An 11,956-nucleotide genomic window follows, 5' to 3' on the forward strand; every position below is an offset into this window, starting at 1 on the left:
AACAGTGGGATGCTTTATAGAACATGTTTTAATTCTGTATTATTTCAGAATTTATATTCCTCATTGACGTGACGGCACAGGTGCTTATCCAGGCTCTGGTCATCTCCCAGCTGGACTATGGCAACTCCCTCCTTGCTGGCACCCCTGCGTCGGCCATCAGATCTCTGGAGCTTGTTCAGAAAGCTGCAGCTCGTCTGGTGTTCAACCGCCCTAAGTTCTCCTACACAACACCCCTTCTCATGTCCCCACACTGGCTCCCAGTAGTTGCTTGCATCCAGTTTAAGACTCTGGTGCTAGCCTACAGGGCAGTGAAAGGAACAGCTCCTTCCTGTCTCCAGGCCATGGTCAAGCCCTACACCCCCGCCCAACCACTTCTTTCTTTTGCCTCGGGACGCCTGGTTGCCCCATTGCTCAGAGGCCCCTGCTGCTGATCGACCCGGTCACGGCTCTTTTCTGTCCTGGCCCCACAGTGGTGGAATGAACTCCCCACTGATGTCAGGACAGCGGAGTCGCTGCCCATCTTTCAGCGCAAGTTGAAAACTCACCTCTTCAAGAACTACTACCCTGTTACTTGCTCGTAGCACTTATTGTATTCACTCATTTCTAAAAAAAAAAAATCTATTTCTCATGCTTTTACTTTAGCACTGGTTTTGCTCTTAGATGCTTGTTTAGAGAGAAGATGCACTTTTGACCTCTGGTGACTTGTAATTCTCCTGATTTCCTACGTTAAATGCACTTATTGTAAGTCGCTTTGGATAAAAGCGTCGGCTAAATTACTGTAATGTAATGGGGGAGGGACAATGAAGCATTAAGCTTAACTTTCTGTATGGATGGCACAGCTCCTACCTTAGTGGGAGGTCTGATCCTTGGGAGTGGCACACAGCTTGTCTATTCTAGAGCAGAGGGCCATATCAGCCTCAGGCTGCAGTCTTGACCTGTACTTGCTTTTCAGATAGGTAAGGGAGGAAAATACATTCTCGCAAAGATATGTCGTTGCAAAAGGTAAAAGGCTCCTCATTGCTTTTTCTGTCAATTGTGGGACGTCTTTCTGGCAAGAGATCCAGAACCGGATGAGTGGTCTTGTCTCATACATGTTTCTGTATGTACTGTCAGTGGATAGTTCAATGAGCTGATCCTCCTCTGTCACTGTCAAGTTTGAGCCATCTGCTGCATTATCTTTGAATGGAAAGTGTATCCATGCCTCCTGCGCCAGGAGTCAGCCTCAGAAAAGTATTTCCGAAAAAAAAAAAAATCAAAACTTGTGTGTTCAGGCAGCTGCTTACAACACAAAAATTCCTCCTGCATTTCATTTTGGTCGACAAACCACACAAATGCCAAAAGCTGAGCATCGTTTGACACGTTTGTGGAGTCATCCAATGGTAATGCAAAAGCCTCTGCCAACCTCAGTTTCTCTACTAGTTGCAGCCTCACATCAGATGCCATGTCATCAATATGGTGAGCAACGGTTGTGTCCAACAATGAAATGCTTTTCAGTTTATTAACCTACTCATCATTCCCAAACATTGTTGTGCACATATCACTGTCTGCAGGCAATATTACATCCTCTGCAATTGACCCTTCACTAAGGCCCACCCCCCTTAGTTACTGTTGCTAAGTCCATCAAGCTTTAACATTATTTTACGGTTAATAAAAGTAATTACTTACCTTGGAGCAGACAAAGCTGTGCTTGTTGATCTTTGAGGGGTTCAACTGGATTTGAGGACGTCCACATAGCTTTATCCACAGCCTACACTTTTCAGGGTTTGATTTTGGTTTTGGAAAGGGAAAAAAACGTACATCTCCTTCCAACCTCTCCGGGTAACGAGTGTCACTGTTACAAGTGCCCCAGGCACAACGTTTAACCATAACTAGCTAAAAGTCCACAAAACCAGCTTGAAAATTAAGAAAATCTGAAACTTTTGCATCGGAGTCAAGGAAGCGGCACCATGAAAGTGTTGGACTGCATATCCTATGCTGCGCTGTGACTGGTCAGTCTGCGTTTCAGGGGCATGGCTTAGCGAAGGGTCAGTTGTGTATGGCTTTTTGTTCCGAGCGATCCGAAGAGAAACTTGATAAGAGGCTTTCAAAGCAAGCTCGGCAACGTTAGCTGATTGTCTCGTCAATGTCTGTTGGCCTTTGAGAGATTTGAAATGGGCCTCAAAATATTCTACTGATTTTTCTTTCAAGAGAGTATGGGTTGTCTCCAAGTGGTGCTGCAGCTTTGATGGTTTCATACTTTCGTTTGACAGCACGGTAGAGCAGATGACACTCACTGGTAATTCAACACCCTCAGTCTCATTAAAGGTAAATCCAGACTTGAGATAATTCTCTGAATATTTTCGGGTCTTTTCTCATTTGCGCTTAGCAGCAGTTGTAGCATGGCTTTAGCAGGTGCATTAGCCTCATCCTCTGAACTTTTGCCAGTGGTTCGTGATGAAGTACAGGGTCTGTCAGAGTTTCTTGGTCAAGAAGTTACAAAGCGATCCATTGTGAATCACATTAACGTAAGACTGGCCGTATACTTAGGCTAATAATGCATATAGCTATTTGACTTATATGGCATTTCCAGTGTTTTATTGGCGCCACACCTAGAGTGGCTTAGCATAGGATAGCTAGCTGGTGCTTGGCTTTCGGGGTGATCACATTATTGCACAAGGATTCAAGGATATCTTAAATATTGTAAATTTTTTAACAAATAGGAAGATTTATCTTTGCTTATTATAGGTTGTGTTTATGTTAATGGGTATTTTCGGACATATTTTTGGAAGGAAAAAAGTTTGGGATCAAATAATTTGGCGAACCCCTTGCAGTAACTGTGAGAAGCCCATAGGGGTTGCATACCCCTGTTGAAGATCCCTGTACTAGTATATTGCCCACAAAGCAAGCTGTTTTGGTCAGTCCAAGCATTTCTGAGCATGCACTCGCTGTAGGTGCTATACAAATGTTGTCTTAGGCATGCCTGGGCATGCTTAGTCGGGTTAGATGCTGGCAAACAGGCTATAAAAGCTGCTCACATTTACATATGCTTTTTGGACGCATGTTGATGCACATGTTCTTCAGGCAATAGCATAGCGAGTATACTTAACAATAGGATTTATTGTCTTCAGGAAGATTTAATCCAGCAGAAATGTCTTGTCAGTATTGAAATAGCTGCAATACATCCTGCTTAAGGCTCAAAGATGCACTATGACTGCACTTATTAAGAAAACCTATGAACTCTACTTTGGATTTAAAGTTGGTGACCAAGAGAAACCCTGGGCTCCTCACATTTGTTGTATAACATGTGCAGTCAACCTGAGAGCTTGGCTCAGAGGTACTCAGACGTGAATGCCATGTTCAGTCCCAATGATATGGTGATAACAGAAGGATCACGTGACGGACTGTTACTTCTGTCTGACCAATGTATCTGGCTTCTCTTCTAAAAAGAAGAAATCTATTGAATACCCCAATCTGCCTTCAGCCACGAGACCAGTATCACATGATGACAGTTTGCTGGTACTGAAGCCACGACACATGGAGTCTAGATGAGGCAGATGAAGATGCCACAATGTATGAACCAGATCTGGGAAAATGACGCTTATCCAGATGTTGAACCCTTTATGCCTGGTTATCCTCATCTGATAACAGCCAGAATTAAATGACCTGGCCAGGCACTTAGATTTGTCAAAAGAGCATCAAACTACATTGAGCTGCTTGACAACATGCTTAAAACATACAAAACCACGAAGTCCAACATGTCATTGAAAGTTCATTTTCTGCATTCACACTTGAACCTCTTCCCTACTGATCTTGGTGCAGTCAGTGATGAACATGGTGAAAGGTTTCACCCCAGGACATTGCGACCATGGAAAAGAGGTGTCAGGACAACTGGAATCCATCAATGCTGGCCAACTATTGTTGGACACTGACACAAGAGGCACCAGATGCTGAGTATAAACGAAAATCAGCTGCAAAACATTTTAAGACCAGTTGAACAACACATTATGCGATTAAACATGTTAAATTCAATAAAAGTTATTTTAATGTTTCCCCAAATTCCTGTGTGATACAGCGAAACTGAAATTAGTTTTGTGTTCAGTTTGACATTGTCTATTATAATCTCTATTTTTTTCCCCCAGAAGCAAAACATTTGAAAAAAAAAATTGTTGTCCAGTGTAATCTATACACTATAATCTCGTCTGCAGAACAGTGCTTGGTAAATTCACTGAGACAGAAACTGACCCGCCATGCAGTACAGCTTGTGAATCACTCAACTTAAAGGCAATTAATTGTAGGCTAAGGCAAAAAGATGGGTTTTAAGTTTGGATTTAAAGGACTCAACAGACTCTGATTGTCTGATGGCAGCAAGCAGGTTATCCCACAAGAATGGGGCCTGATAGGAAAAGGCCCTGCCACCAACTGACTTCTTTTTAACTTTGGGTACATACAGGAGCCCTGTGTTTTGAGAGCGAAGAGCTCAAGATGGAATGTACAGTTTAAGGATATCAGACAGGTAAGATCAGGCAAGCCCATTTAGGCTTTTCTAAGTCAGCAGAAACACCTTGAAGTCTGATCTTACATGGATAGGAAGCCAATGAAGGGAGGCAAGAATTGCTGTAATACGGTCAAATTTTCTAGTTTTAGTTGGGATTCTAGCTGCAGCATTTTGAACTTTTATTACTACCATGTGGCAGACCTGAAAACCACATTGCAGTAATCAAGTCTGGATGAAACAAATGCCTGTATTAGAGTCTCTGCGTCAGCCATGGACAGGAAAGGCTGAATTTTAACTATGTTACATAAGAGAAAAAAGGCAGTCTTGGTGATTTCTTTCATATGCTTATCAAAGGAAAGGCTGGGATTAAACATAACACAGAGATTTTTAGCTGCTACACTTTGTGAATCCACAGAGTTATTGGTTATTGTTACTTGATCAAATTGGTGTCTGTGTCTAGCAAGGCCAATGACCAGCATCTCGGTTTTATCCGAATTGAAAAAGAGAAAGTTTAGTGACATCCAATATGTCACAGCAGCCTAGCAGACCTCTAAATTAGTCATTTGAGGGTGATCATCAACCCTCACAGGAACATACAGCTGAGTATCATCAGTATAGCAATGGAAATTTATTCCATAACTGTGTATAGTTTGGCCAAGAGGTGAAATATGAAGATAGAAAAGTAGAGGGCCAAGAACTGAGCCCTGAGGTACAGCATAACGTCAAGAGAATTTGATGTAATATTACTATAGCAGACACAATGTGTTCTTCCAGATACATAGGACTCAAGTCAAGAGAGCGCTAAGCCAGAGACACCAAAAATTACAATTTAATCTGTCTTAATAGTATACAGTGATCAGTGGTGTCAAAGGCTGCACTGAGGTCCAGTTGTAGAAGCACAGAATTGGAATCAGAGTCCATAGCTAGTAAAAGATCATTCCTCACTCTGGTCATATCTATTTCAGTGGAATGGCAGGCCCTGAAAGCCAATTGGAAGGTTCATGTAGAATTGTAGATGGTTTTCCTCTATATGGGTCAAAAGTTGTTGATACACAACTCACGCTAGTACTTTAGAAAAGAATGGAAGATAAGAGACTGGCCGATAGTTATTAAGAGACCCTGGATCAAGGTGTGTTTTTTTAACCCCCCCCCCCTTTTCCCCCCAGTTGTACTTGGCCAATTACCCCACTCTTCCGAGCCGTCCTGGTCGCTGCTCCACCCCTTCTGCCGATCCGGGGAGGGCTGCAGACTACCACATGCTTCCTCCGATACATGTGGAGTCGCCAGCCGCTTCTTTTCACCTGACAGTGAGGAGTTTCGCCAGGAGGCTGTAGCACGTGGGAGGATCACGCTATTCCCTCCAGTCCCCCCCCCCCCCCAAACAGGCGCCCCGACCAACCAGAGAAGGCGCTAGTGCAGCGACCAGGACACATACCCACATCCGGCTTCCCACCTACAGACACGGCCAATTGTGTCTGTAGGGATGCCTGACCAAGCTGTAGGTAACACGGGGATTTGGGCCAGCGATCCCTGTATTGGTAAGCAATGGAATAGACTGTTACGTTACCTGGACGCGAGGTGCAGTTTTTTAAGTAGAGCTTTAACCACAGCTGACTTAAAACTGCTGGGAACAGTGCCAGTAGTAAGTGATAAATTAACCATGTCTAGCATTGTAGGTCTCAGGAAAGGCTAGAGGTCTTTAAAAAGTTTTGCTGGTAAAAGGTCAAGTAGGTTAGTATTTGGTTTAGAAGCTGACACGAGCTTAGTCAAAGTATCAAGAGAGATGGTCTCAAAAGCTGCAATAACAGGGACTATCACTGACTTGTTGTATAGATATGAATTTGGTAAGACAGGATCTGCAGGAGTAGCTGGAGTTGAAGAACTAATTTTGTTTATGATCTCATCAACCTTATTGCAGAAAAAAATCTAGAAACTCATGGGCTGTGAATGGTGAGCAGCTAATAGCTGCTTTTTAGTAAATTTAGATAGTGTCAAAGAGAAATCTGGGGTTATGTTTATTAATATTGATTAAGTGAGAGAGATACACTGCTTTTGCAGCAGATAAAGCATGCTCGTATTTCAATAAACACTCATTAAGATGGGTAAAAAACTTCCGATTTTGATTTTCGCCCAATACGTTTGCCTCCTGCAGGCCCACTTAAGAGCACGTGGCTCGTTGTTAAACCAGGGTGTAGGCCTCTTTAGTTGCCTAGCTCTGGTAGTGAGAGGTGTAACTGAATCGAGTATACTAGAGAGGGCCTAGAGACTAGAGAAAAAAAAAAAACAAAGAAATTGATTTGACCTGCAGTGCGCTTGCTTCATTCAAAAAAGTGAGATTTTTCCATCTTGGTGTTCTGCGAACCAAAAAATACAAGTGCGTCACAACAAATGCGCATCACAACAAATGCATGCCACAATGGTGTCTTGGTTTTAGTGTGCATGTCGTGCATTTCTCTTGAAAATAATGCATTTGTGCATGCAGAAGACATCTGAACTGCCCCTAAAGAGATACCTCCTATGTTGTTTGTTGACGCCATTCCTCTACGCCCACTGAATTATTGAAAAAGCTGCTGCATTAATAAACTTGACATTAGGTTGGAGATGGATGTGACATGTATCTTTGCCTCTGCACCCCTCAGCTCTTCCTGGAAAGAGAGCGGGCTGCCATCCTGGCGGAGGCCAAGACTGATGACCTCATCAGCGAGGCACCCAAGCCAGCGCTAGACCAGAGCGGAGAGTGGCAGGAGACGTCGGGAGAGATCCAGTGGGTGGCATCCGAAACCAATGACAGCTCAAATGAAAAGGAGGAGAAGAAGGAAGAGGAGGATGAGGAGTTGGACCTAAATAAAGGTAAAGTAGGATTAGCAACAGTTGTTTTTGTTTTTGTTTTTGTTTTTTTCATTTTAAAGATAACAGATGTGACTATTTTTCTATGTTTTGATTTAACACTTCTACCTATTGCACCACAATAACATTGCACAGTTGATTAATTGCACTGAACTGCAATTATTTAAGTGCAAAAAAAAAGTGTCACTGTACGCGGCCATCAGTACCGAAAATCTCGAACAACATCCTGTTTTACCCCCAGATTGTTGTGGTAGCCTGTATTTCCAGGTGCTTTAGCAAGCTAATAGCCCTGGTGATGTCGTCGTTGCCTTTTTTTTTAAGTCAATACTTTGCAGCTCACTCACTATACAGACAGTTATGTAATCCTGCAATAAAGCTCATCCACAAACAAAAGTGGTTCTTTGGGGGGGGGGGTGCAAGGGCCAGGGCCTTCTCATATTTAATCCAAGCACTCTCTTTGTTTCTCTTGGAGAGTTTTTTGACGCAAAAAACTCCAACTCTCCAAATTTGCCACTCCAGAAGTTGCTGTATGACATTTGACTGTAATTTTAAATCAGGCTCTCTTCTCTCTGTGTGTGTGTGTGTGTGTGTGTGTGTGTGTGTGTGTGTGTGTGTGTGTGTGTGTGTGTGTGTGTGTGTGTGTGTGTGTTTGTGTGTGTGTTTGTGTTGTAGCTCTGCAGCATGCTGGAAAGCATATGGAGGACAGCATTGTAGCCTCCTACACTGCTCTGCTGTTGGGCTGCCTCTGTCAAGGAAGCCAGGTGAGAATAATACACACCCAAAAACAATTAAGTGTTAACGTACCAGACACTTGAAATAGCTATAATTCTAAAGTATAAGTATCATACATACTAGCTTTTTGTACCATGATGCTCATTACCACAGTCTTGGTCTATTTGTGTTTGAGTGCAAGCTTGAACTGTTCAATTTTGATAATGTGACCATCCCAACCCAGTTTAAAACCCCATAACTTGTGACTTTTTTCTTTGTCTTTCTTTTTCTTTCCCACCAATAACACCCCTCTTTCTCCCCAGATAAATGTGACTACTGTGAGGGAAAACCTGCCCAATGGGGATTTCTCAATTATGACTGAAATGCTGAAGAAGTTCTTGAACTTCATGAACCTCACAGTAAGTATAGAATATACCAGTTTGTTTGGACAGACTCCCTTATTGTAAACGCTTGGTGTGAGTACTTGCTGCTTGTTCTTTTTTAGAGTAATTTGGCTGTGTGACATTGCCAAACAATTAATATGTTCATTCTTTCAATTACACTATGGAGCCCTAGCACAAAATTAATTTTCTTTTTTTTTTATAAAGAATTACAGGGCTAAATTCTGTACCTGGAACATCTAGCTCTTGAAGGCATTTGAAAAACATTTTCTCCTATGGTTTTTGTGTTGTTTTGTTAGAGCATTTATATTTTAGTTTAAAAACTGAAAATGCCCAACACGCACACACACAGTGCAGAATTATTAAAAAAAAAGTGCTTTAAATTTGTGCTTGTTTTCAACATGAAAGGATGGAGGAATTAATAACATCTGAAGTGGTTTTAAAGAGCAATATATTTGATGTTCCTGTTCCTCCTCTAAATGTGTCTCTGCAGCCACTGATTTACGAATACACACGGCACCCGTAAACACAAATTTTCCCTTGAATAACAATCCCCCATAGAATTTTTGCATTACATTTAAGGACTTTGTGGGAAGGGCTTCTTATCTGTGTTAAAACAACTGGCAAATACCAAAACCTTTGTAGCAACATGCTGCTGTAATACACAACGTGCTGATGTGTGGTATATTTTTGTTCATAAAAATTAAGAATTACATGCTGTTTGTTCGTCAGTTAGCACAGCAGAGTGGGAATTTTGGGAATGCTCTCCAACTGTATTTTCAGAAGTCAAGGTTGTCCTCAGAATAGTGGTATTACAATGCACACACTGACACATGAAGTTGTTGTTCCTTCTCTCTCCTCACACAGTGTGCTATGGGCACCACGGGACAGAAGTCCATCTCTCGGGTCATCGACTACCTGGAGCACTGTTAACAGATGGCCAGACATTTATCTCACACGCTGACTGCACATTAGGGAGTTCCAGCCAAATCTGGCACACCCTGCCTGGACAGGAGCCAAAATGGGTCACTGGGGTCTTGACAGGGTCCCTTTGACTTCAACCTCTGATCACTTGAACCTGTGATCACTTTGAATTTTAATGCCACCTGTAAAGGCATACACTGAACGCATATACACTCGCACATGCAAACGCTCTCTCTCACTCAGACACACACACATACACACACACACACACACACACACACACACACACACACACACACACACACACACACACATATGCATACCAGCCTCAGCAGCATCTGGAGCACAGCCTGAACCAAAGCCACACTAGCTAACAGACATACATGAACCACCATTCAGTTCAATTTGAACTCACCCCACTTAAAGAGTAGAATAACCTCAAAGGTGTCAGAGTCATCCTCGTGTCACCAGGAGACAGCCTGAGGAAAGGTGAGAGGCAGTATCCTGTGACTTCTATCTTTAGAAAGTTATCCTTGAAGATGGACTCATTTGTCACAGTTGGGGACTTGTTTAAGGACCCACAAAGATGAAAGCCACTGGGAGACATTTGGCCCAAGTAGAATGGAGTCCTCTGCACTGTGGAGTGTGGAGTCCCAGTCACAACAATAATGCTTGGCTTAAGTTTCAACCTCTGAATCAAATTTCATGGATCATTAACCATTTGTTATCACCTCGCACCCATGTTTAAGCCAAGAGTGAAATCTTTGATTAACATGAGCGATCACAAGTCATTTTCGGGGATATTAGAATGATGCCTCTGTGTAAAGTGTGGAATGACTTGAATGCATAAATTTATTTACCTATATGTATGCAACTAGTGTGATGGCTGATAAGGGAATGGTTTTTTTTTAATATATATATATTTTCGTGTTCTCATTGTGTTCCTTTCTTCATAAGCTGTGCAAAGTAGTAAATCGTGTCATCCGAAGGTTTTTTAGATATTTTCCTAATGAGGGCATGGTTTTTTTCTCCCCTAATTGTTAATTACTTTAAAAAGAAATCAGCAGGTCTGCGTGACATGTCAAGTTTTATTTAACATATTTTACTGGCAATGGCACTTGAAAATGAATAGCTATTATGAATTTTTGAATGTTTTTACTACTTGCCCACTATCAATTTTAAAATTATTTTTCTGAATATTTAAATTTGATTAAATTCAATATCATGGTTATACATTTAGCCTTTTATTGGTTTATTGGATGGATTTAAGAAATTTGGTTTGTTTCTCACAATGTTTTTATAATGTTTTTACTTACATATTTAATTTAATGCTTTTGCTTTTTGTATGTGATCTACCCGGTGACAAGTGACAAAAGATTTCACATTATGTTTTGTTATATCACACACACCTCAGTGGCTGGGCATTGTCGAGAAAAGCGCTATATAAATGTAATGATATTATTATTGTTGTATATTATCTGCAGGATATTGGTTTGGGTTGAAATCTGTGTGATTGGTTAAAATCTGCTAAAAAAAAAACCTTTCTTTTTTTTCTTTTTAATTGATGCTTAATAATCCAGGTAAGAAAATCACAGAAAGTTGAATCAGTTTATCTGGACACAACATGTATTGAGAGAAACCTTTCTCTCAAAAAACGTTGTGTCCAGATAAACTGATTCAACTTTCTGTGCTTTAAAAAATTTTTTTTTACAAAAAATAAAAAGATGACAGTGGGCATTAAGGGCTTCACTTTTCAGTGCTTTCATGTACCTGTATGTCCGGCCACTCGATGCTGTGTGTGTCTTTCATGCTGTGGGCCCATGAGGTGTCACAGTCTCCCATTTTATTTGCCCCCATCGTGTCTTCATGTCAACCATGTTGTTGCACCAGAACCCATTTGAAACCCACCTATTGAAGCAGCAATGTCCACGTGCTCTTGTGCGATCACTGATTGAATGACAGCCATACCGACAATAAGCAGATGACTTTAGTATTTACCTGGTTTGTAGTGCTGCAGTGAACATGACTGTTTACTGTGAATATATTGCTTTGCGATATCCGGTCTCTGATGGTATTTTAGAATGTAAATATTACTGTACATAGTGGTTAACCATTTAAAATGCTTAGACTACTTTTTTCCTGAAGCGGATATTTTTATTTTATACAATATTTCTGAGTTGTTATTTGGAGAAAAAAAAAGAAAATAAGAGTGGGGGATGAAGTTTGTACCAGTTTCAAGGACATTGTCTTTGGTTACGTGAAAAGAAAAAAAATTGTATCTCAAAAAAAAAAGTTGCTACTTTCAGTACACTCCCTGTGTGTCTCTTGTGTTGTTTGAACGGAGGGAGGGCGTTCAGGCTTTTGCTTTCCGGGTTGGTAAACCGGACTAAACTCCACCGAAATGAAGCCTCCTGTAGTTGGGGTATTGGAAGTCATGTGAGTGGCATCCGCTGAAAGCTGCACTGCATTATATCTCATCTTCATGCTTTGTGTGTAGCCCACGACTGAGCGCCATCTGTGTGTGCGCGCATGCGTGTGTGTTGGGATTAAAAACTGTTTGTGTCTGCAAGAGAGAGAGGTGGAGAGACAGATGTGGAGG

The 11,956-nt window shown here is 41.5% G+C and overlaps 1 protein-coding gene across 2 annotated transcripts in view; it reads left to right on the forward strand.

The window, feature by feature from the left end:
- wapla (WAPL cohesin release factor a) overlaps positions 1–11,660 on the forward strand; it is a 46,430-nt gene extending 34,770 nt beyond the window's left edge. For both annotated transcript variants that reach the window (XM_056291638.1, XM_056291639.1), the window contains 4 exons: positions 7,114–7,324; positions 7,994–8,082; positions 8,356–8,451; positions 9,301–11,660. In XM_056291638.1, the coding sequence (XP_056147613.1) occupies positions 7,114–7,324; positions 7,994–8,082; positions 8,356–8,451; positions 9,301–9,366 (462 nt within the window). In that variant the 3' untranslated portion in view covers positions 9,367–11,660. The remainder of the gene's footprint in view (positions 1–7,113; positions 7,325–7,993; positions 8,083–8,355; positions 8,452–9,300) is intronic.
- The last annotated feature ends 296 nt before the right edge of the window (positions 11,661–11,956 follow it).

The sequence above is a fragment of the Lampris incognitus genome, chromosome 13, assembly GCF_029633865.1.
Source record: "Lampris incognitus isolate fLamInc1 chromosome 13, fLamInc1.hap2, whole genome shotgun sequence".
Lineage (NCBI taxonomy): Eukaryota > Metazoa > Chordata > Actinopteri > Lampriformes > Lampridae > Lampris > Lampris incognitus.